Here is a 22951-nt window from a genome sequence, read left to right on the forward strand (position 1 = left end):
GATGCATGCATGAGAGGAAATTTGTCTATGTGACCGAGTCTATCAAGCAGGAAATACCCGGTTTATATGTGTCTTGCAATGAACAGTTGTTGAACAAGCCTTGACCAATTATCGGCATTGTAGCCCAGATCCCTAATATCATACTGATCACTTGTACGAGACTTATTATCTATTGTAACAACGCGAGTAAAAACAGCATTGCGTGGATATGCATCCACGACTGTTTCCAGCAATATCGAGTCTATGCCGATCGATATGCAGTAAGGTCACAGCCTGCCAAACTGCCGATACTTAGGGCTCGAGCACATAAACACCGGGAAGAAACGATTTGTGATGCACCACTGCCCCGCCCATGCCCTGGCCCAGTCGTCGCAGATGAGAAGAATAGTCTTTCGCGGTGGTTTGTATAAGAACGGCCATACGATCCACAATTTGAGATACTTGCACTGATTGCCCATTGTCATATATTTATGTCTCGAGATTCTCTGTTTATTGTCTTCCACCTATCCCTCAAAAGCTGGCACCACGGATCCAGCCGTTATTGAACCTCAATCGTACCGTATAGATGCTTAACCGCCTTCACGGGATCAACTGATCGCACTTCTTACAGTTCTGGTGTATCGGCGATACGCACGACATATTTCACCGCCGAAGCTTTACCAGCCTGCAAGTCTTTCACTGCCCCCTCAATCCCAGCCAGTCCGTGGGGGCGCACCTCATGAGGGTGGCCTGCGAACCATCCCTGGGCCAAACCCCTGCCAAATAGGGCAAAGATCGCCGCGCCAAACTCGACATTCCCGACCAGGCTTCCTGCAACTACAGGCTGATGAACTGACCCGCAGCTGGTGGTTGATAGTTGAATTCCTTCTGGAAGGCCCTTGGATTCGCATCCTGGCAAGACCACGGTGATCTTTGCCGGTGCAGTTAGCACGGCGCCGAGGTTCTGGTAAGACCCCTTCTCGGATACCGCATCGAAGGCATAGTGAACTAGCCGGCCACCAGCAGCGGCTTTGATATTTTCACGGATCGCGTCGTCTCCGCCACGGTAGTCAATGATCGTATCGCCCTTGGAGCGGTCAATTAAGGTCTCGACATACGAGGCGCCCCTGCCGGCCACCGCGATGATAGGGTGGATGTTGGAGAGACAAGCCAGCTTGATGGCGAAAGCTCCGACCGCTGAAGAACCGCCATTGACGACCAAAGGCAGCGGCTCCGTTGCCGGACTCCAGGGGAGAGGCAGCCCCAACTGTCGGAAGAGTCCGAGCGCGGATGTTGTGGCAGCGAGAGGGATGGTGGCGGCCTCTGTTGGATGTCAGCTATACTCTTCCAATACCTATGCCAAAATGTGAATTCAAGTTCTCGTTTTCCATACCTTCGAAGCTGGTTTTCTCAGGCAGATGGAAGGTCGTATGCGCCCAGGCAATGGCATACTCCGCCCAGCTGCCCCCCGGGGTGAACATCTGATGGAAGGCAGCCACTCGATCGCCCTTGTGGAAGTTCGGCACGCCTTCGCCCACTGCCTCCACGTAGCCCGCAATATCGTCCCCCTGGTTGGTGGCCGGTGCTTCAGGCCGCCATGTTGGCACTTTCCAGTCTTTAGGGTTCGTACCAGAGACCACAACCTTGATTAACACTTGGCCGGGCTGCACGACGGGAATGTCCACATCGTGAATTGTGACCGTGATTGTTTTGTCAATGACAGCTTCCTTCATAGTGACCCAGAGAAAATGCTTTCGCTTCTCGTTCAAGTGGAGAGGTGCATTTGCAAGGATTTGCCCGCTTTTTTATCACCGGAAGCTTGCGCCGATCCCAAGCCTGATTTGTAAGAAGGTGGGTGTTCTGAATAAGCATCAACAACTTTGTGCAGGCTAATGCCAGTATAAATATTGTGTAGTGAGCTTTACCGCCACACCTTCTACATTCTTTGGGGTCAGATTTAAACATAGTGCTATGTATTTAGGGCGAAGTACACGCTCTTTGATGAATTAGGGCTCTAGAGAAACCAGTGTTGTGGCGCCGATGGCTTTACCGCCAGAACGGCACGTCGGCAGTAACGCAGGAAGGGGACGGACGTACAGGTGAGCGTATACAAAACCAACATCAACAGATCCATCGGAAGACTTTTTGTTAAGTCATCAACTAGACCCTAGGTGGACAGTAGAAGTCAGACGGCGGTTGAGATGGCCAAACCGTAAAGGAATGACAAAAGTCAGTTGGATTTAGAGAATTTTGTCAGACGCAATACTGGTATAAGCCTCGCACCCACTCTTACTCCAGCTCCCGAAGAACGGGCCTTGAGCCTGCAAGTGTTTGTAAAAGAGTTTCCATCATGCGCTTGATGATTAATTGCTTCTGACTGCTATGTTCATGTTTCATGTTCATCATAGCTATGATGGTCCTTTCCATGTTTCAGGCTAAGAGATGGGATCCATTATAGTTCCTGGTGGTTGTGGAGTGATGGCATATGAATTGTGCATATCTTAAATGTCATTGTTAAATTAGTCCAAGCTATTTGGGGGTTTAGTTGCTTATTTTTCTTATTTTTCTTTTCGTGTTCTTGTTTTCTTGTTTTTCTGTTTTTCTTTTTTTCTTTTTTCTTTTTTTTTTTGGCCTGTGTCAACTTGTAATAACCTGCAGTGCCGTTTGTGTGTAAGAGGCTCATACTTCCGAGACAACCGCTTGCATAATTCGAGCTGCTTCTTGAAGCAATTTCTGATCTTTGGTTTCGAAGAGGGTATGCACAATCAGAAAGTTATGCTCTTCTGTGTAACCAAGCTCCAGTGCGTCCTCGCGTACCGCTGTGATCTCCGTCCCGATCCTGGTGCAAATATCCCAAGAGAGATTATGATATTGTATCCAGGTTTCGTCATTTAAAACTGCCAGTTCTACATTGATACACTTTCGCAGCCGTCTCAAGGCATCAACCATACTCAGCTTTGGCTCGGCCCCGCGGCGGATGGTGGATTTCACAAACTTTCGGCACAGCAGAGACTCCTGCAGAATACGCGTGATCTCATCTGCGGTCCACTCATCCTTGCCTTTAAACCAGCGGGATTTGATTTCCGCAAGCGTGAAAATGCGCTGCGGGAATTGCCATATCTTGGTCAGATTTACACTGTGTCTTCCTGGGTCTGCTCTCGCGGCTCTTCGTGCGTTTCTTCCCGCATATCTTCTCCCTTCTCTTCTCACAGTTTCAATCCCGCCACCTAGGGCCTTCATCACCGATTGGGAATAGTTAGACCAGGCCCTTGGCCGTTGGTGGCTAAAGAACATTTCCGGATAGGTATCCAGCAGACTCTCCACACCGGGCCACGACCATCCATCTGGCAGGGCTTTTTCCTTCTTTGCCGCGTTGTAGAGGTGGCATACTACGAGGGGGGTTGGGGCACAATTGGACCAATAGAGGCCAAGCTCGTAAGCGAGAGTCTTGTAGATAATCAACAGCCGTCCGCATAGCCAGGGATTGGAGCTGAACCAAGGGATGCGGCGATGCGAGGGGGCGCGGTCTTGCGAGGTGGACCGGGCGGATATGAGAGGGGAGTCAGCGCCGCTGTCGTCGGTCACAATCTCCGCCTGTTCCAGCCAACCGTTTTGACACTCCAGTACTTTGCTGGACATCCCACCTCTACTGGAGAGATACCCATAGCGCTGAGCGGCTTGAATGACCTCCGGCGTCGTAGTCTCCAGGAAGGTTCGGAGCTCAGGCCATGCCTTGCCACTCTCCGACCCCATGGTCAATCGCATCTCCAGGTAGAACACGGTAAGATAAAGCGTTGTCAACGAAACTGCGCTATCCTCACACGCGTGGTACAAATACAACCCGAACTGGTCCACCCCTGGTAGAGAGTCTACTTGGGGGGTAGCCGAGAAGATTCGATTCTGTACTATGGCCTCGTCGAGGAGCAACCGCTGGAGCAGGTGCCGGTCGTCTCTGGCCCAGTCACATGTTGGCAGCTGGACATGAAGAAGGTCTGAAATAGCCAGGCTTCTCCTCTCGTCCAAAAGGACCAGGAGCGCCTCCCATATGTTCATAAGGTCTTCGAGGAATTGGAAAAACCCTGAGCTTTCCCCTTGGGTTTCGCCTTGTTCCTGTGCCTTCTGGCGCGCCATGTAGATCTTGTACATTGCACTTGGCCAACCGCCTGGACAATCGTCAATCCCGCCAGCTCCCCGGATCTCGCACTCGGTGTTGTAGAAAAGGTGGTGAGCCGTCTCAGTCGCCACCGATGCGGCCTCGAGCGACATCCGTCCCTCCCGATACATCTGCCACGATTCCCGCACGTGGTGCGTCACCATCCACAGATCCTCCAGTAACAGCTCCAGCGCAAAGATGGGAGACGGGGTGTTGACCTCCTCCTCAGCAATCTTGCAGTTTACCGCGACGGTTGGCGAAGCTTCAGTGGAGTCGGCGGCTGCGTGGCTGTCCGGGGCCTCGTTCGCGACCTCTTCGACCTTCAAAGCCTCAAACCGGTTGATCAGCGCCGCTGCTTCAGCATCATCCTCGTCCGCCCCTTGTCTGGCCTTCTTCTGGAACTCTTTCGGTAGGAGAGGCATGAGAACTTTCTCTACATCTTCTAGCACGCTGGTGAAGTGTGCATGGCTGGCATTGGAGTCGGCGTCGCCGTCGCCGTGCTCGTAGTACCGCTGCTGGTACCGGCGGCGCACGATTGAGCGCCGCAGTTTGATGGCCACCAGCCGCGGCACTGCCTTGACATGTTGAGTAGCGACGATCTTTGTCGCCCGCTCTACAAACTCCTTAAGAGTTAGAGTGTATTCTTTAGGGTCCTGGGGAGGTGCTGTGCTACCTGCCTCGGCATCCTCCCTGGCGGCCCTGCGCGCCCTGCCCTTCAATCGGCCGGGCCCCTTGGGCTGCTTGAAGTCCGGATGAGCGGTCAGTAGCCATGCGGCAACGTCGTTAGTGTCCTGCTTGTACTGAGTGTACTGGCTAATGTGGGTTGGAACAGACATCTTGTCGGTTAGCGTTTCAGCGTTTGAGTGTGTGTGTGTATCAACCAAGATCGGACAAGACCAGGGTGTGTTGTCTCAGAATCACTCTCCATCATGATTTATTGGCTTATATATACTTCTCGATAGCGGTATAGGATGGCTCCATTCTGATCTTCCGGAATGGACTTTTTCTGTGTCCTCGTCTTTAGTCCTTGTTCTTGGGTCAAATCAGTTCGTTGTTTTGCAGGAGATACTACAAAGCACTGCAGAAGATTGTCTGTTCCCTATTGTTATCGAAGTCGCATTGTTCTCTTAACGTAGATATCCGCAATGCACCATCATCAGCAGAGCAAGAAGGTCCATTCCACCTGGTTGGATGAACGGTATCATGCAATGCTTCTACACTCATATTTCAGTCCAGATACCAGCCCGGTAACCAGCACGTCAATGCTGCCTGACAGTGATTTTGGCCATGGACGATAATTCTGTTGTTCGGAGGGGACAGGCAGTCCTAGATAGAGTGTCAATTTAGGCTATTGTGAAGACTTCACGGAAGTCTTCTTGTGCTGAGGACATGTGGGGAAGGTGACTTGACATACTACCCCACAACCCCGTCTTTAGGGCTGCAGAAAACGTATAATGACTCTGACAAAACAGCGTTCAACCAACACACTGTGTATATCCATCAGACCTAATGACAACATGAAACCATTATCAAAACTTTATCATTGCACACTTCAAACACTAGCTACCAACGCCCGCAGCTCCTCCTCCGTCAACTTCCGCAAACCCAGCAACTCATTCGCGAGTTTTTGCTCCTCAAACAGACTCCCATACCCTTCCCCAAAAAGCGCTCGGCGGATCAAGTTCACCGCGACGATGCCAGGGTGCGGCTGCGGCTTGGCCAACTCCGCGCGCCCGATGCGCTCCAGCTCCTCGGTCGCCACGACCTTTGTCTCCAGCGTCTTCCCGGAGAGCGCGATCAACTGCTTCTGCGTGACATCCGCCTCGCTCACATACAACGCCGCATTCTTCGTGGCCTCGAGATTCTTCACGATCCCGACCACCGCCCGCCCGATCCCTGGCAGCGTGGTGCTGCTGACCTTCTGCTCCCCGCCATCGTAGAGCTCCGCGACCGGGCCCGCGAGATTGACCAGGAACCCCGAGCGCAGGCCCAGATCCAGGAACGGGCCCGTGAACAGCAGACTATAGCTCAGCGGGGAGGTCTGGGCGACCCGCTCGAGGTACTTGCGCGACGCGACCTTGTTGGCGAAGACGGGCAGGTCTTCGTTGAGCCGGTTCAGCGTGTCGGTGCCGAACTCGGAGGGGATGAAGCGCGTGACGCCCGCCGCGATCGCCGCATCGATCAGCCGGATGATCGACTCGCTGGGGAGGATGGCGCGGGAGTCCACCACAACGTCCTGGCCTGCTAGTGCGGTCTGCAGGGATTCGGGCGAGTCGTAGTCGACCGGGATGACTTTGACTTTGGGGTTGTCGATGGTCTTGTTGCTGTCCTGGCGCGTCAGGGCGGTGACTTCGATCCCGGCGTCCACGAGCGCGTTCACGATGCTGGGGCCCAGGTTGCCGCTTGCCTGTATTTGTTCTGTGTTAGTTGTACGGTGTCTGAGGAGGGCTTTCTTGGTGTGAGGGGACGTACACCGGCAATGGCTACTTTGGGAGAGGACATTGTATCAGATGAGGTTGGAGATATTAGGGTTGGTGATATCTTGAATGGTTGGGATTCACGGCTGATTCAAATCAAGCATGTGTGAGCGGATTGATGAGCCTGGAGGGGTCGCTGAGGGGCTGCTGCCTTGGGTTGATAAAGAGTGCAGGTGCATTGCTGGCGTATCACGACAGATGGCGTTACCCCGCATTTGATGGCGCGATGACCTTTGCAAGCTACGGGCTTGGTAAGCAGTCTTTTCAGCGCTCAAATCATTGTCGCAGGAGATCATGTTAGAATACACAAGAATTCATGGGGATGAGCTTAGAAGAGCTAGCGCGGAACTATTCCGGATTAGCAATCTACTGTAACTACAATATAAAGGCAGTTGTGTCGTCGGCAGAGCCGGAGAGGATGAGGTAGTGAGCGCATAAACTATCATAAATCCTTGGTTCTTGAGTGTAAACAGGCAAGCTATTGCAGTTGATGGGGTATAACGGGAACTTTTCACAGCGGTATATTTTGCTGGAAAAGATGATTTAGGTTACACTTGGCTACAACTTCATCACCTACAAGCACAATATTTTGTCTAAGATTTAGATTCAGGGAAGTCAGTTAGTAATCAGAAATTATTAGTTAAGTGGTAACATAAACTATGCCAAATCACCAATACTTATAAGCCCAAGCATGAAAGGTTCAAGTACCACTCAGTCTACTGTCGTGATATCTATATTTCAAGGCATATATAAGCATGAGCATTCCAGGCCTGAGCTGAACAAGAAGAGCAGTAAGCTTCTTACTTTGTATGTTTCAGAATGCTTCGGAGACGCTAGTAATGTATTCCCAATACCGAAACCACATGATACACATCGCTTGCGCTCTTATACATACATAAATGTTGCACATTTCGATCGCGGGCCAGCACGTGACCGTAATCATGACATTTTGTGCTGTAATGCATTGTTTACTGACAAATAAGGCTGTCAAGATGTGTACATTTCTCAAGGTGTATTGAAACATACCTCTACAGACACTAGGTAAGTTATGTAGGTTCCACTGAGGTTTGCAGCATGCTGTTCTTCTCAAAGAGCGAGTGGCGCCACGATCAGGCAACCAATTGTGGCTAAGGTGGCTGATGTGGCTGGTGGCCAGAGGTACTAAAATTAGCTGACGGTGTTGCCAGCTCACCGCGCCAAGACATTAAGATGGAGACAGGGTTCGAATCTGAAACCTTCCCTCAAGAATGATCATTGTCCAGAGAGTCACTACTCGATAGTCTGGGCGGCGGCACCAATAATGGGTGAATCACAGTCCCGACACCCCACTTCCTCCCCGCCGTCCTTTGCTACCCTTGCGGTGATCAACAAGACACCTTCTAGAATACGATCCTACTCGATTCATTCCAACCCGCAGCAACTATGTGAGTGGCGGTAGTAACCACAATTAAGCCCTCAGATTTCTGCACCAAGCTCCAAACGTAAGCCTGCAGCTTCTCTCTCCCCCACAGCTGCCTATCTGCCGTGCGCTTGCGAGGCGAGGCGAAGCGATAGACACCCCTCTGCCCCACTTGACTGGTATCCGTACAGCCACTATGAGGCAAGTCTGCCACTTCGCGTCTTGGCCGACGTCTATCCCGAGGCTTGGTGGGTAGGGCAGCAATGCGGGCGGTGATGAAGGGGAAGAGCAACGGAACGACGGAGCTACGTATATAAACAACAACCCCACATCCCACCCCTCCTCCTTTTTCTCTTCCCCAACACACCTTCATCTTCACACCGTCTTCCTCCATCGCTTTGGACAGTCATCCTACAACCCAAATCACATCCATCATGTCTTTCCACTCTTCTTCCCAGGACATCCACATCGTCCACGAGGATGGCAGCACCATGCTGTGCTGCGTCGCCCGCGACAGACACGGTGAATTTCACCCCCGCAAGATTCGTCTTGACCAGCACATTGGCAACACGGATGGTAGGCCTACACTCCCTTCTCCTCTCCCTTCTCCTTACGAGTCATATGCTAACACATGATACCAAACCCACCAGGCTGGTTCATCTGGGGCGGTCAGAACTTCACCGAGACCGCGAGCGACGTCCGCCTCGAGATGACCGAGTACGGCCCCAAGCTGGTCGCTAACCTCCGCACCCACGACGGTGGCTCTAGAGGTCTTCAGGGCATCATGCTGTCGGACAAGATCGCCAACGAGGATGGACGCTTGAGATTCTTGGTGAGTCGAGCCCTCTACCTTGACGATCGCTCGGATACAGGTCAGAATACTAATCGATGTCTGCCCGGATAGGGTCCCTGAGCGATCAATTCGAAGTTCACACATATTAGCATAGGGATATGGTGTTTTGTTATTATCGTTGAAAACAGTTCCAATCGAGCGCATAGCTGTGAAACCAATGTACCAATTTCATATTCATGCTCGCTCTTACCCAAGTTGAACCAGGGCCGGTTCGCCGTCGGCTATACTGGCCCCTAGTCCCGTGATTCTGGAAATGTTCAGCTTAAACCAAGGCAGACCCTTGCCCACCTACGACTAGTTTGACCGACTGTATTTTTATAAACGTCGCTATACCATGACCTAAGGAGGAACTTCGGTTCGAATCGACTAAGCATTTTCAAGTCCTATGAGCTAAGGATTAGACCTTGTTTGACATACATCAAGCTTGGAGTCTCTGTAGATAAATCGGATATGGTAAAGAGAGAGAATACCATTTATCCATTTATCAATACTTGCCTCTAACCCGCAGTTTGTGCATCCTTTGTTGTTCTCATTAGGAGTCAAACACAGCAAACACCGTATTACGTAAAGTTTAAGAGCGGTAACTCAATTTACCAGGGCCTCTCCGTACACTTCCGTCGCACGAGATGTTACCCAGTTGCGGGGAGGAAGAAGTGTGAAACAAGACAACCTTTGGGCAACATGGGTAGTAATATTGGTTCTCAAAGCTCGATACGCCTGGCTAAGGTGTCAATGACCTCACCTCAGAGCGAAAGACGACGCTAACCTTGATACATCTTGACAGGCGTGTAGCATCTGCAGGAGGAAAAAGGTTAGATGTGATGGCAATCGGCCTGTGTGTGCCTCATGCAAAGCATTTAATCTACCTTGCAAGTATGAAAACCGAGCAGGGCGGCAGAAAAACCGTCGGTAAGTCTTTGTTTTGAATGGAGGCCATGGACCCCTGCTTCCTATTCTTTCTAGCGACGGCGACATGCGTGACATTGAGAAACGCGTCGAATCTCTGGAGGGAAGGCTACAACAACCATCCAGAGCCAAGCGACCACGACGCGACTTATCCAGCGAGGTCATGTGCAGTTCCACCGACGATTTGGAAGATACATCTGGTGAAGAAGCAGACCCTACAAGGCCCCGTACCTCCTGGGATGAGGTCACCAATACGGCCTCCCCCACACAAGCAGTCTCTCAAGTCCCTGGAGAGATGGAAAAAGGTGACAAGAGGGCTTATGCTATCAAGAATACAAAAGGCGCAATGCGATTCTTCGGTTAGCGGAACCCCTATTGATCGTCATTGAGCTTGTCTGATCGGTTTCATTAACATCACAACCCGCCAGGCGCTTCTTCCCTTCTGTCCATTGTCTCACCCGATGGTACTTGCTCACTCGAATCGCAGACGGGCAATCATTCGCTGAGAAGCATTGCTCGTCAAAGCCGCAGCAGGTGGAGACTGGCGGACTGGTACCCGCCGTGCCTTCAACCCTCAGCCTCCTTCGATCGGAGCGGCTCACACCCATTACCATCAAAGCCCTTGGTACTGGAACTAGTTGGAGAATACTTTGACTCCTTCAATAGCTTTACCCCCTTATTCAATTCCATAAGTTTCATGAGGCTTCTGGATCGGCAGTTCTCCTGGAACCCAGACAATAGTCCCTCGTGGTGGGGCGCGTTGAATGTGGTCCTTGCTTTTGCATACCGACATCGCGCGGAGAAGGCCGGCGATGGCGAAGATGAGTGGCCTCAATGCATGGGTCACATTCGAAATGCTATGAGTGTCACTACAGAGCTCTTTATGCGGACCAGCGATCTCCTCACTGTCCAGACCATGGTTGGTCTAGCCTTGTTCTTTCAAGGCACACCGAACCCTCAGCCCTTGTTCATGTACACAGCGGCGGCGATACGGTTTGCTCAATCTATTGGTCTGCACAAATCGAACTCTTTTGGGCTTTCCGACCTCCAAGTTGAGGAGCGACGAAGAGTCTTCTGGCTTGCATTCGTTTTGGACGCTGACATCTGCACACGTACGGGCCGTCCTGCGGCACAAGACATTCGAGATTTCGATACCCCTTTGCCGGCATCCTGTCCCCATGATGGCCTGGGGATTATTGAATACCAAGAGGAGAGAGTGTCGCTGTTCTCCATCCTGGCTCAATTTGCACTTTTCCAGAGGAGGGCCTATGATATGCTTTTCACGAAGGAAGCGCTGGAAAAGCCCATGTCAGAGAGAGCAAGCGCCGCCAGGGCATGCGTGGAGGAAATCGAGCGCTGGAAGGATAGCATTCCCCACAGTCTGCGGCCACAGCGCAGGTTCGCACCCGAACAACATCACCCGTTCCTTCCGCAGATCATTCGACTTCACTTTGCGTGCCACTGCTTCTACGTCAGCATCTCCCGGGTCTATTTGATCTCGCAACAGGAACGTACACGCTCGGAAGAAGTCAATGCCTTTTCCAGCCTGTTACTTACTAATGAGGAAGTAACCGCAAAGTCGCTGGAGGCAGCTAGGTCGGCGGTTGATTTGTTATGTCATATTGACGATAATTGCTTCGGTCAATCCTTCGAGTGGTACGCTGCTTGAACTGCGCTTCCTTCCACGAGAAGAGTTCCGTCCTCATTTGGTTTCCTCTTCAGCCAATCTGACATATCTCCAGGAGCGTCATATATTTCCCCGCGGCAGCCGTGGTGGCGTTGTTCTCCCAGATCATGCTAGAACCCGATCACGGGCTTGCCACATTCGATCTGCTCATGATCAGCCGGACCGTGGGGTTTTTGTCGAAGCTCGCCTCCCAGGAGCCGGACACTTATGTAGACTACGTCCTCTCTGTTTGTTCGGGATTCGAGAACGCGGCCAGGGAAGCCATCGAGCGTGGCGGTGTCCATGAGGTGGGCTCCGCGGGAGGGATGAGGAAGGGGCAATCACCCACTGGACGAGCGCCGCCTGAGCCGGAAAGGCAACCTCAAGGACCGGGCGACTTTCCCAGAGGGGACTTGGGGATTGAGGGGATTGGTTCAAGCGAGATGGATAGTTCTTATGCTTGGAGGGGCGGTGGTGGGCTGGTGCCATCATCCTCAATATCTTTGGGCCAAGATGTGAACCCCACGGACGACCAGCTCTCATCCCTTCCCGCCCCACTCTTCTGGAACTGGCAGGATATGCTTGCTGGAGTTCCGCCGGCTTACTACTGGAATAACCAGGACCCATATACTGGATGGTGAACCGTTTTCCTTATGTCCGGGTAGAAGAAAGTCCTTTTTGGCGACATGCGATGGTGGTTTGAACCTGACTCATACTGCATGCTGCCGATTTGTATTCTAGCTTACATGGTAAACCCCACTCAAGTCTACCACCCTTTAGCCCCCTAAAACCACCGAATGTCCCGCAAATGGTAACAATTGGGCACTGAGGGACTCGACCACCGAGGCGACGCCTTCACGTCCCCGAGCCTCGCGACCGGCTTCAAAAGCGCCTGCCTGCCCCACGGCCCGTCCTCGAAGACCGTCATAAACCGGGACTCCTCCTCGCCATACACACTCCTATCGAACTCCTGCTTCCACCCGTCGAGCACCTGAATCATGATCTCCGACACGAACTGATCCGGAGTGGCGGGAACGAAGCCGAACCGCTGGGCGGTGCGCGCCACCACCGCGGGCGGATACAGGCCGATCTCGGGCTCCAGCGTGACTGCGTCGGCAGCGACCAGCGAGCTGACGACGTGATACGACCCGCCTTGGGTTGTTCGGTCGCGCACCGCCATCATGGCCGCCAGGGCGCCGACGAGGCCCGTCGTCATGTCCGAGACGGGGAGCGGGGGCAGGACGCTGTAGCCTGCTGGCGCCGTCTCGTGGGCCTGCGCCCGGCCCATGACATACGACGTACCCGACGCGGCATCGCCGATCTGCTGCCAGCCCGGCCGCTCGGCGAAGGCGCCATCGGGCCCGTAGCAGTTCTCGTCGACGTAGATAATGCCCTTATTGCGCGTGGCAGCGCGCTCCAGCATCCTGTTTAGATCCAGGCCCTGCCGCGCGAGCGAGCCGGGGCGGAATCCCTGCACGAAGATATCCGCCTCCGCGAGGAGGTCCAGCAGGCGAGTCATGTCCTCTGCCTTGAAGATGTCGAGGTCGATCGTGCGTTTTCCGGCATTTAGGGTCAGCTGGAGGACCTGGTTTTGGCTGATGAGTGTCTACATAACGAGGATAGGGCAGGCAGGCGAGGGGTGTTCAGGTGGGAAGGGTGGCTCACGTTGAGATCCGCCAGTTTGCTGCAATTAACCCTAATGACATCGGCCCCGTAGGACGCTAGTGTCACGCCGATCGTGGGGCCGGCGATGATGCGCACCATCTCCAGGACCTTGACTCCTGCCAAAGGCCGTCGATCTGCCGGGCTCTTGGGTAAGGGCACGGGTGGAGTCGGCGCAGCGTAGGTTGCACAGGTGTAGTTGACCAGCGGATGGGCCGCCAGTCGTTGGCCCATTGTTGTTCTGCGCCACCCCTCCGGCGAGTAACAGATGCTGCCACACAGGCCATGGCGGACGTTGTGCATCTCGAGCTCGTCCGGACTCCATTGGATGACGTAGCTCTGGATGTAATCGTAGTACTCCCGCATGGTATCAAACTTGACGTCCGTGGGGATCCCCATGGATTGCAGGGTGCGGGTAGCATCGAGGGAGCCATGGAGCTGGTACCACACGTTGGGATCCTTGGTCTGGTAGATCGCCGTCGCCCGGCCCGCCAGCCCCTTTCCAAATCCTTGCTCGAAATCCCGATCGAAGAGTGAAGCCAGCGCGTTGGACCGAGCCAGCGTGGAAACACCCTCGCCGTTGATGTGGGTCGTAAATGTCGAGCCGAGCCACAAACCGGCATGGTCCGTGTCCACCGCCACCGTGCTCTCGTGCACGGCTGTTCCGTCGCGCAGCTCGAGCAGTTCGTTGGCGACCAGACCGCACATCGCGTGCAGGGCGGCAGCAACCACGGGGGCCTTGATCGGTCCGGGGATCATGGGCTCCGAGCCCCCCGTGAAGCTGACCGTATCCCATGCGGCGCGGTCCTGGGTGAAACCGGGTGTGCTTGAGGCCAGAAACTCGAACACGCGTCGGGCGTCAACCGGAACAGGCAGAACCTCTTTGTCGATGAAGGTGCCGGGGCCGTAGATGTCGGTGCCGGGGATAGTATAGTGAGATGTCATCGTTGTTCGGGTGAAAGAGCCGTGGCGTTGCGGTGATAGATGAGAGGTTTGAGCCAAGCGCAGAACGAGGGGGACATTCGCTTTATGTTTGAGTTTCCATTCTGGGTACTACTTTCAGTCTACTCTGGGTTCTCGCCCCCCTTGTCTTTTCTCGTGTTTTCCAACGAGATTATGCTGTTTCACAGTTGGCATATTTCCACGGACTGCGGAATCCCACGGGCCCGTAACTCCACGGCCCGCGGGATTTTTGTTGCCGTGGAGCCCGAGATCCTAGTCCAAGTACATCCATGGGATTTCATGGCACAAACCTGAGAAACCAGGATTTGTTCCAGTGCAGAACCAGATCTGGTATTGTGGAAGTTTTACCTTTTAAAGACCTAGTTCTCCCCTGATAAGATCAATTCAAACATCAGCTACCGGTCCTTGTACATCTTTTCTTATCATCACCATAAGGATCCAGGGATCATGTCGCGCCAGAATAATATTCGCCCCGTTCGAGTGGCCAACTGCTCTGGTTATCATGGTCTGCATGGGAATACCCACATCTGTACTGTCCTCTCCTTGCTGATCTCACTCGTTTAGGTGATCCTGCATATGAGATGTACCGCCAGGCGACCATGGGCGATGTTGACTTCCTCACCGGCGATTACCTCGCAGGTAAGCCCACGGCGAACTTGAAACACATTTCTATGATCATAAGCTCATGCAAGAAACAACATAAGAGGTAAATCTCGCGAACAACGCCAAAGCCTGGAGGGAGGGCGATCACCCCGGTTATGAAGAGACAGCCTGGGAAGGGATCCAACAGACAATTGATGTGATCGCAGAAAAGGGGATCCGCGTGGTAACCAACGGCGGTGCTCTCGACCCTAAAGCCCTGGCACTGAAAGTTCAGGCTTTGGTAGTTATCCCCTCCGACCAGTTTCTCTTTTCTCTCTAAAAGGCTTTCATAACTAAAGTGAAATGTTTGTCCCGCTGCAGGTGTTAGAGAAAGGGTACGAATTGACGGTCGCATACGTCTCCGGAGACGATCTATATCCCGACCTGGGGCCGCATATGCCAATGACAAAGGAGGAATTGCAGCATCTGGACTCGGGCAACCCATCTATCAAGCCCTCGGAGTTAACGTACGCCTTCCTCGCCGCCCAGAATGAGAAAATTCCCATGATCTCCGCCCATGCATATCTGGGTGCGCGGGGGATTGTGGATGGTCTCCGACGTGGGGCGGACATCGTCATCTGCGGCCGGGTGGCGGATGCAAGCCCTGTCATCGCTGCCGCGTGGTTCTGGCATGATTGGTCTGAGACGGACTATGACCGTCTGGCAGGATCCCTGATTGCGGGGCATCTGATTGAATGCTCGGCCTATGTCACCGGCGGAAACTTTGCTGGGTTCGACAGATACGACCTTGATAGCCTGGTGATACCGGGTTTTCCAATTGCCGAGATCGCAGATGACGGCTCTTGTGTCATTACGAAGCACCAACACAGCCAGGGCATGGTTAATGTCGACACCGTTCGGTGTCAGTTTCTCTATGAGCTACAGGGAGACATCTATCTCAACAGCGATGTCAGCGCCTTTATTGGTGATGTCCGTGTGGAGGAAGTTGACAAGGACCGGTAGGATGAAAAGATCCCCCCTGTAACGTGACCAGACAGCAACGAAGAATTCTCATGTCAATCATTTGCAGGGTTCGTGTTTCGGAAATCCGAGGTTCGCCGCCTCCTCCAACCACCAAGCTGGCGGTCTTCTACGAAGCAGGGTTCGAGGCCGAGCTGCTTCTCAACGCGACGGGCTACGCCACCTCTTCAAAGTGGGATTTGGTCGAGAAGCAAGTCCGCCACTTTGTGCCACCAGCGGTACTGGACAAGGTTGAGACACTGGAGTTTCAGCGGTAAGAAGCAACCTCTGTCCCTCAATACTTTTCTTAAGGACAAGTGCGTAGATCTAATCAAGCTTTCCTTACCAGAGTAGGGATCCCAGCCCATAATCCTGCCAGTCAGCTTGAGAGCACGACATATATGCGCGTCTTCATCGCTGCCCGCTCACAAGAGACCGTGGCAGTTGTTATAGGTGCTTTCAAGGAGATATCGCTCAGGCATTTCTCGGGTAAGAATCGTGTCCTTTTTACCTTCCCCAGCACTTCCCAAACATGCTATCGGATCTAAGAATGACATGCAACCACACAGGCTACCACTCGTCTCTTGATACCCGCACTGCCGTCCCACGACCATTCCTTGCGTACTACCCTGCGCTCGTGGATCAGTCCAGCCTCAAAGAAGCAATTAACTTCGTCGACGACGGCGCCGCCATTAGATCCTATGATACCGGCCATCCTCGTGAGTATCAAGCACTCAAAGTCCGTCACAGTTACGATCCGCGTTCTCCCACCAATAGAGAAGTTCTGGAGGAGCCCACTAGGCGCATCCATCTCGGGGACATTGCGCTCGCACGGTCGGGTGACAAAGGGTCAAATCTGAACCTCGGGATATTTGTACCGGATAACAGTCATTGGGCATGGCTACAGTCGTATATGACTATCGAGCGCCTGCGCTCACTGCTCGGAGCTGACTGGCGGGACGATTTCTTCATCGAACGGGTGGAGTTCCCGCGCATCCAGGCGGTGCATTTTGTTGTCTACGGGATTCTGGGCCGAGGGGTGAGCAGCTCCAGTCGCCTGGATGGCTTCGGCAAGGGGTTCGCGGACTATATTCGAGATAAAGTCATTGAGTTTCCCATCAGATTGTTGTGAGTCCGAATATTCAGGAGTCGGCTCTTACAGCCCGACGAGAGGGAGAAGATAGTTTGAAGCAGCGGACGTTGACCGCCCGGGGTTTGGTGGTATTGAGTATCATAGCCAAACAGATTTTGCTTGCTACCATCGTAATCCTCGGTAAGATTGAGTTTTCTTTCATGATACTTCAATTATTAGTGAGCTGTTGGCCTCTTTCCTTTTGTGTGTATGTTAAAGCAGGAGGTTGAACTCGGAACTGTTTAAGAAGTGGCAAGAGACTCTGGAAGCATTGGTCAATTTCTGGCGGCTCCCAAAACAATTACGAGGCATTGCTCACTAGCTGCTGAGTAACATGATCCCATATTCTTTCTGTATAATGGAACACTCACTCCCTGTCCTATTGTACTCTCGTGTTGATATCATAGGCCCTCAAATCTACTTGATGTTGAGTCGGATCAGTCGCTGAATAGCTTCCTACAGTCTACCTCGGAGTGAGTCCCAAACCACCCACGTCATCCCCTGGCCTGGATCACGCTGCAGGGTCCGCGGGCCGGTCCGAGCTGCACCACGGGGGCTCTAGTATCGGAGGGGATCATGAAAAATGGACGTAATTATAGATGGGCCCTGTTTTTACTACGGGCTCACAGCGTAAGGCTACGGCTGCATAGCCTACGGCAGCCTGTACTCGCGGCCTGAGGCCATTTTCCGTGCAGGGGTGTGGTGTTGCTGAAGCAATGACCCTTCGCTCGGGGCTCCGTCAACGCACCGATAGCGGTTACGTACCTACCAATGAATAAACCACCAAGGTAACCCTATATTGTAGACGACTGCGGTAGAGAAAAATGCTCAAGCTGCAACAGCACTAGCACAATCGCTCCGCCGTGCTCCGGGCTCAGTAGACTACCTCCAGGTCCCACACCCAGTTCCGGGTGTCCTATGAAGGCGCGCCCGCCTCACAGTGAACCCTCCTCCTTCCGTGCTGCGGAGACTAAAATTCGATAGTCGATCAGCCACTGCTCCACTTCTTCCTTTGTCTTCTTTTATACTGGAGCGGCGTTCTTTTTCCTAAACCGGAGTTCAACGCTGGCAGGTGTTGGGATTGCACGCGGGTTCCGATACAAGTCAACTGCGCCCGGCTTTCAGGACGACACGGGCTGGACTGAAAATGTTTAGTATTGACGTCATTTCTTCGGAAACGCCGACCACGGTTTTGATATCAGGAAATTCCCTTACAGCGTTGATTGACTCAAGCATTTAGGTATTAATCTCAACTTAGTATCTTATCGTACAGTACATTACTATGGTAATGGGTGTAAGTATCAGACATAGAGTGAGTGCTGATAACAACTGCTAGAGACCTATCATTAGCAGATAAAGTCCCCGGCCTCCGTCAAATTACAGCGACTATCTTGTAAGCATCTTAGACGGCAGAGAAAGGTACTTCAAAGGAAGTCTCGGTGAATGAGTCAGAGAAAGGCTCACTTCCTCAAAACAAACAGATGGAGACTTTTAGCCTATCGACAATGAGCAGTAGTGGCTTGGCAGTATGCCTCAGATTTAAGACTTTCACAATCGTACCATGCAAGGCGGTGAGGTAGCGCACATGGGCTATTTTATTTCCCTTTCGATATCGGTATCAACACACTGCCCGCAAATGTTTTGAAGTGATCGAACTGGTCGGTATATCACATACATAATTACTCATCTTGACAGAAGTATATCGTCCAGTCCAGTATTCCTGGCGGGTCTTTTATCTTCTTCTTCGCAAGTACTCCAAAGAACTTGACCCCAGTCATGTCTCGGCTCCTCAACATCCCGATTGAGCTGCGGAAGCTCATTATCGATCATGTGCTCTATACCTCGCTCAGCCCGCCCGTGGCCCCTCTATCACTCGACGGGGCCGAATACCGCGACATGAGTTACAAAGCATGGGTCTCGGGAGGTGGCGGGATCTATTACACGCAGAAGTCCAAGCTCAGTTCGTCTGACTGTCTCGCCCTTCTTCTCACCAATCGCCAACTATCAACCGAAACTCTCGACATCCTTGAGCACAGGAAAGTCGACTATGCTCTTGATATTTCCGTCCAAGATGACTTGAAGCTCTTCCTGACATGGCTCTCCGTGCCCCGTCTCACAACCCATGTCTCGACCCTCTACGCGCATGTGCGCCTGTTTGGTCACACCATCGAGCAGCACATCGCGCGTCGCCAAGTCGGCGACGGCGGCCGGCTAGGCTTCCACTGGTCCTTCTATGCGGCCCTGGAGCGGTTCCTCCGCTATGGTCCCGTGGGGGAGAAGAAGCGCAAAGGGGAGGAAGCCGACACGAAGAATTTCCAGGACCGAGGGATTGCGATCGAAACACTGGTCCTGGACTTCCGGTCTGCAGAGCTAGAGCTTGCGTTCCCGCCGGAAGATGTTTCGTACAAGCATTGGTGGTTTTGGCATTGCGGTCGAGACATCAGGAGTCGAAACGCAGGTTTGGAGCCTTTGTCGTCGTATAAAACGCGTCCCGAGTGGCTCTGCAAGTATCTGAAGCAGGAGATCGGAGGTCTTTTGCATATGAGTTATTACACTGCAAGGTATGGGGAGCTTTTGTATGAGCATATTGGGACCATCCGAATGCTTGTGGACGGGCAGCTAGTACACGAGTTCGACCTTGCGGCCGAGTTGGCTCGTCTAGGTTTTACTGATGAACGGGACACGATGGGTCATTTACGCAGAGAGGAGAGGGGGTCTGGATTCTGGGAATGGAAGAAGGAGACTTTGTCATTGAGGAAGGAGCATGGACTGTCTGTGATATGGCCGTCGGATGATGAGCTAGGACCAGAAGAGAGTAGTTAATCTGTAATCTGGGATGAAGGGATAGGGTGAAAGCCGACGGTTGTCTGCTTGTTCAAACAGGTCTTTCGGGCCGGCAGAAGCTCCAGAGAGGAAAGTTGTTACTGGCACCGCGTTCCCTCTTATACCACCCTCGTTGAACCCTAAAAGCAAGGCAAATTTAGCATCGCCAACTATTAATGATCCTGCATTTAGAGCTTCCACGCAAAAGCAAAGCCATTCCACAGTAAGTCTGGCATTCTTAAGTCGGTTCTCAGAGACAGGCATTTTAGAAATCAAACCAAGCGTCCGCGTAGTCCGCGCAGACTGAGACATGAGGAGGCTCACTAATCACCTGCATTAGCAGACTATCTATGAGAAAGTTTAACAATATATAGATACTATAATTGGCTAGGGAATGGGTTATTTGACTGGCAATATATTCAAAAATCGTAGCTGCTGATGCTACCTCATGCATCTCGTATTGCCCATTATCCACAGACTTGGATGACTGAACTTGGTAGGGTCTCGTTGACAGGGAATGGTCGGAGCAGCAAGTTTAATACTCCGCTTAGATTTACACATATGCTGCAAGCTATCAATATCACCTCTTTTGAGCTGGGCTCTGATGTGTACGCTATAGGTAATTGCACAGGCAGTCCTAGAAACGTAAATCCCAGCAGGTCTCCGTGGTCTCCATGAATGGACAAAGTGTTTTTGTGGGTTGACAAGGCTAACCATGTGCTGCAGTTGAGTTAATGGTGAGATTTTAGCGTCAGGACAAAAGTCAACAGCATGCACCTAAGAGAGCTTTGAAGTTTAGGACCAGGCTTCTTACTACGAGTAATCTCACGTTAGTGGGTGTAACATCTCAGCTACCATACCATACCTGCATGAATCCCTGTTCGACCCTGTTATACTCAGCTGATCACCAACTCGTCTATGATAGATATTGCAAGTGGTTGGTTAGGCAGGCTGCATGCACCCAAGTAGCCTGATCACCGATCAGTAATCAGCTTGAGTCAGTAACTCGAGCTCACAACTTCTGGTCCAGAAAAACCCCGCACGCCAAGCCAATACTTCAGGTTTCGTCGGGGTCCCCGCTTACCTGAGGTCTGCCCTTGGCTGGAACCTGTCCTCTAAACTCTGTTCCTGACACACAGGGTCTGCGCTTGTCTCACGTAGAGACCAATCTTCAGCTGTGCCAAGCGCGTGGTCCCGCAGAGTATCTGCAGGGTGTATGCTATCCAATCCTGGAAGGGAGTTCTATTGTTTTCTTTTCTTTTGTTTCATTTCAGCCTCGCGCATAGGTATAAATAATGATGCGTATCTGCTTGATGAAAATGTCCCACCGGTGCATTGCTTTGTACATACATCATGTACAGTATGCTGTTTCTAGCACTGCTCTTCGGCCTGGCCGCTGGCCAAGATGGTATGCCCGCCCTCAAGCCCTAATGCAGCTACTCGTATCCCAACTGACTGACGGAAACAGCCACTACCAGCGGCCAATGGCTCATCACCCTCAACACCTCGATCTTCTGGCCTACATCCACAGACTACTTCTACGGACCTACAACTGGCCCTGAGGCTGCGGTAGTCACCTGCAACGCCGCTTGGATTGAATGGGCGAGTCGTTCCTTGGAGCTCCGCTCCCTCGGCCCAACCGCGACCATTGAGTCCACCGGATCCTACGCCACCAGCGCCGGGGCCTGCCGCACCTCGGTCGCCCCCGAAGCCTGGTCCAACACCCACACGGGCCCTCTCACCACCCTCTGTGACGGGATCCCGCGTGCGGTGGGACCTCGCGAAACTGCGACGGAGTACTACCCCGACGCGAACGGTCCCTGCTCTGAGGGGTATCAAACCTTCACCGAAACCGAGTCCCTATACCGGCAACCCCCGGACCCAACCCCGGACTGTACCCTACAAACCAGCGAATGCATCCCCATCTGGTCCACCTATTCTGAATTGAGAACCTCCTACTACGAGACCATCACCGCAGCACCCCCAGGCGACACCAACAGCCCGATCCCGCCGGACTCGTGCCCGTCGACCACACGCTCCTACCCGGAGGAAAACCCCTGCTCAGCGTGCCACTTCCTCCCCGGCACGGCCACTCTCTTCTACTGGCCCGTGACCACCGCCGACGGCGACTTGTGCCAGCAGAACGGAACCACCATCCCAGCAACCGGGCCCAGCACCGCCATCGTCAACGGCGAGACCTTCATCTCCCCGACAGTCTATCTCTCCTTTACCTCCATCTACGCCTGGAGCAACCGCCGTGCCCACCCGGGCTCCCAGTGCGGCGTCTCCCACAGCAACGAGATCCTCTCCATCAACCCGGCCACCCTCTCCTCCGTCCGGAACCACCGCAACGCCAAGTACCCCACCGTCGGCACCGCCTACCCCTTCAACTTCGCCGAGTTCATGCCCCACCACCTAGAAGGAGGGGGCAACGACAACGACACGCAGTCGTTGATTCCCTGGCCGCAGTACCGGGGCGGCCAGCAGTGCCCGCTCTACGACCCGAGCTGCACCATCGTCCGCGACGATTATCGGCCGTGGGTGCTGCTGCCCGAGGAGGTCCGGCAGATCGACGCCGGCTGGTCGGTGTGCGACGAAAGCTGGTATATCCCGCCCGTCACGATGGTGCCCTTGGATCGTGAGGTCATTACCGTGACTGCCACCCCGGAGCCGGATGCGGACGCGGACGCGGAGGTCCAGGGGTTCTTGCGGGCGGCGGCCGTGCCCGGGGAGGGTCCCGCGGCGGCAACCCCGGTGCCGACGGAGTTGGGGTGGTGAAGGAGCCCGGCGCTAGGGCTGCCACCGGCGCTAGCCAGTTGATCCTCGTCCTCTCGAGCTCGGATGCACATACAGCACCTATTTGTCCTTACTGCAGTGAGAACACTAGCACTGGAGTCCAGATATTGGCGATTGCCCCGTCATTAACTAGCCTGGGAGGACCTAATTAATAATCAAGTACCAAATGTGAACACAGACTTTATTGGGAGTTCCCATCCTGTATTTAGATATGGTGGCAACACCAGACAGTGCACACCACCGCAGTACATGTTGAAGCGCTCGATATTTCGTTGTCTCGGTGCAGGCATTGTGCCTGGCTGTCGCTGTGCTCAATTCCCTAAAATGATCCCCGTTTACATATTTATATATCGAGATCAAAGCTCCATCAATTACGGATCTATAGCGCTACCTAAACGTTGCCTGACTGTGTACAACGAATGGTTTTTTTTGCCGTAAATACTGGAAATCATCTAATCCATGGAGTATGCAATCGAAATGTCCGTACCCTTCATGCAAGAAGGAGAGGCCCGGGGGGGGGGGTAAGACAGGGAGGGTCTA

The 22951-nt window shown here is 53.1% G+C and overlaps 10 protein-coding genes across 10 annotated transcripts; 5 read left to right on the plus strand and 5 right to left on the minus strand.

Moving 5' to 3' along the window:
• Positions 1-143: 143 nt before the first annotated feature.
• Positions 144-1746, minus strand: BO82DRAFT_349859 (zinc-binding alcohol dehydrogenase family protein). Its single transcript, XM_025633987.1, has 2 exons — positions 1373-1746; positions 144-1302 (listed from the first exon to the last, which is right to left on the minus strand). Exons 1-2 carry the CDS (start codon positions 1710-1712, stop codon positions 605-607), a joined length of 1038 nt encoding a protein of 345 aa, XP_025496884.1. The 5' UTR covers positions 1713-1746; the 3' UTR covers positions 144-604.
• A 912-nt stretch (positions 1747-2658) lies between these two features.
• Positions 2659-4968, minus strand: BO82DRAFT_397269 (uncharacterized protein; the record flags this gene model as incomplete). The annotated part of the gene is made up of 1 exon (XM_025638913.1): positions 2659-4968. One exon carries the CDS (start codon positions 4966-4968, stop codon positions 2659-2661), a length of 2310 nt encoding a protein of 769 aa, XP_025496885.1.
• Positions 4969-5457: 489 nt separating this feature from the next.
• BO82DRAFT_349860 (aromatic alcohol reductase) lies at positions 5458-6694 on the minus strand. The gene is made up of 2 exons (XM_025633988.1): positions 6605-6694; positions 5458-6539 (listed from the first exon to the last, which is right to left on the minus strand). The coding sequence occupies exons 1-2, from the start codon at positions 6632-6634 to the stop codon at positions 5685-5687; spliced, it is 885 nt and encodes a 294-aa protein (XP_025496886.1). The 5' UTR covers positions 6635-6694; the 3' UTR covers positions 5458-5684.
• Positions 6695-7860: 1166 nt separating this feature from the next.
• On the minus strand, positions 7861-8510 carry BO82DRAFT_50847 (uncharacterized protein). Its single transcript, XM_025641281.1, has one exon. The coding sequence runs from the start codon at positions 8400-8402 to the stop codon at positions 7989-7991; it is 414 nt and encodes a 137-aa protein (XP_025496887.1). The 5' UTR covers positions 8403-8510; the 3' UTR covers positions 7861-7988.
• BO82DRAFT_349861 (CVNH domain-containing protein) lies at positions 8443-9227 on the plus strand (the record flags this gene model as incomplete). The annotated part of the gene is made up of 3 exons (XM_025633989.1): positions 8443-8584; positions 8659-8840; positions 8913-9227. 3 exons carry the CDS (start codon positions 8443-8445, stop codon positions 8919-8921), a joined length of 333 nt encoding a protein of 110 aa, XP_025496888.1. The 3' UTR covers positions 8922-9227.
• Positions 9228-9541: 314 nt separating this feature from the next.
• BO82DRAFT_324914 (uncharacterized protein) lies at positions 9542-12074 on the plus strand (the record flags this gene model as incomplete). The annotated part of the gene is made up of 5 exons (XM_025632842.1): positions 9542-9587; positions 9646-9770; positions 9825-10126; positions 10196-11423; positions 11510-12074. Coding segments are annotated over 5 exons (2266 nt in total), but the record flags the coding sequence as incomplete, so codon positions are not given.
• A 127-nt stretch (positions 12075-12201) lies between these two features.
• Positions 12202-14078, minus strand: BO82DRAFT_324916 (CoA-transferase family III). Its single transcript, XM_025632843.1, has 3 exons — positions 13099-14078; positions 12732-13018; positions 12202-12677 (listed from the first exon to the last, which is right to left on the minus strand). Exons 1-3 carry the CDS (start codon positions 14038-14040, stop codon positions 12218-12220), a joined length of 1689 nt encoding a protein of 562 aa, XP_025496890.1. The 5' UTR covers positions 14041-14078; the 3' UTR covers positions 12202-12217.
• Positions 14079-14505: 427 nt separating this feature from the next.
• On the plus strand, positions 14506-16831 carry BO82DRAFT_324919 (acyclic terpene utilization AtuA family protein; the record flags this gene model as incomplete). Its single annotated transcript, XM_025632844.1, has 7 exons — positions 14506-14563; positions 14623-14697; positions 14763-14941; positions 15022-15659; positions 15695-15934; positions 16010-16149; positions 16230-16831. The coding sequence occupies 7 exons, from the start codon at positions 14506-14508 to the stop codon at positions 16790-16792; spliced, it is 1893 nt and encodes a 630-aa protein (XP_025496891.1). The 3' UTR covers positions 16793-16831.
• Positions 16832-18423: 1592 nt separating this feature from the next.
• BO82DRAFT_349866 (uncharacterized protein) lies at positions 18424-19764 on the plus strand. The gene has a single exon (XM_025633990.1). The coding sequence runs from the start codon at positions 18569-18571 to the stop codon at positions 19613-19615; it is 1047 nt and encodes a 348-aa protein (XP_025496892.1). The 5' UTR covers positions 18424-18568; the 3' UTR covers positions 19616-19764.
• A 1186-nt stretch (positions 19765-20950) lies between these two features.
• Positions 20951-22820, plus strand: BO82DRAFT_324923 (uncharacterized protein). The gene is made up of 2 exons (XM_025632845.1): positions 20951-21023; positions 21084-22820. The coding sequence occupies exons 1-2, from the start codon at positions 20969-20971 to the stop codon at positions 22391-22393; spliced, it is 1365 nt and encodes a 454-aa protein (XP_025496893.1). The 5' UTR covers positions 20951-20968; the 3' UTR covers positions 22394-22820.
• The last annotated feature ends 131 nt before the right edge of the window (positions 22821-22951 follow it).

Source organism: Aspergillus uvarum, assembly GCF_003184745.1.
Source record: "Aspergillus uvarum CBS 121591 unplaced genomic scaffold BO82scaffold_2, whole genome shotgun sequence".
Lineage (NCBI taxonomy): Eukaryota > Fungi > Ascomycota > Eurotiomycetes > Eurotiales > Aspergillaceae > Aspergillus > Aspergillus uvarum.

Excerpts from the sequence above, each read along its gene's own strand:
- BO82DRAFT_349859 (XM_025633987.1), bottom strand. The coding sequence starts at position 1,712 with ATGAAGGAAGCTGTCATTGACAAAACAATCACGGTCACAATTCACGAT. Across the intron at positions 1,303-1,372 it reads TGAGAAAACCAGCTTCGAAG|AGGCCGCCACCATCCCTCTC; the intron begins GTATGGAAAACG and ends GACATCCAACAG.
- BO82DRAFT_349860 (XM_025633988.1), bottom strand. The coding sequence starts at position 6,634 with ATGTCCTCTCCCAAAGTAGCCATTGCCGGT. Across the intron at positions 6,540-6,604 it reads CCAAAGTAGCCATTGCCGGT|GCAAGCGGCAACCTGGGCCC; the intron begins GTACGTCCCCTC and ends GAACAAATACAG.
- BO82DRAFT_50847 (XM_025641281.1), bottom strand. The coding sequence starts at position 8,402 with ATGGAGGAAGACGGTGTGAAGATGAAGGTGTGTTGGGGAAGAGAAAAA.
- BO82DRAFT_324916 (XM_025632843.1), bottom strand. The coding sequence starts at position 14,040 with ATGACATCTCACTATACTATCCCCGGCACCGACATCTACGGCCCCGGC. Across the intron at positions 13,019-13,098 it reads GCAAACTGGCGGATCTCAAC|GTCCTCCAGCTGACCCTAAA; the intron begins GTGAGCCACCCT and ends AGCCAAAACCAG. Across the intron at positions 12,678-12,731 it reads GGCGATGCCGCGTCGGGTAC|CGTCCTGCCCCCGCTCCCCG; the intron begins GTCGTATGTCAT and ends AGCAGGCTACAG.
- BO82DRAFT_349866 (XM_025633990.1), top strand. The coding sequence starts at position 18,569 with ATGTCTCGGCTCCTCAACATCCCGATTGAGCTGCGGAAGCTCATTATC.
- BO82DRAFT_324923 (XM_025632845.1), top strand. The coding sequence starts at position 20,969 with ATGTACAGTATGCTGTTTCTAGCACTGCTCTTCGGCCTGGCCGCTGGC. Across the intron at positions 21,024-21,083 it reads CCTGGCCGCTGGCCAAGATG|CCACTACCAGCGGCCAATGG; the intron begins GTATGCCCGCCC and ends TGACGGAAACAG.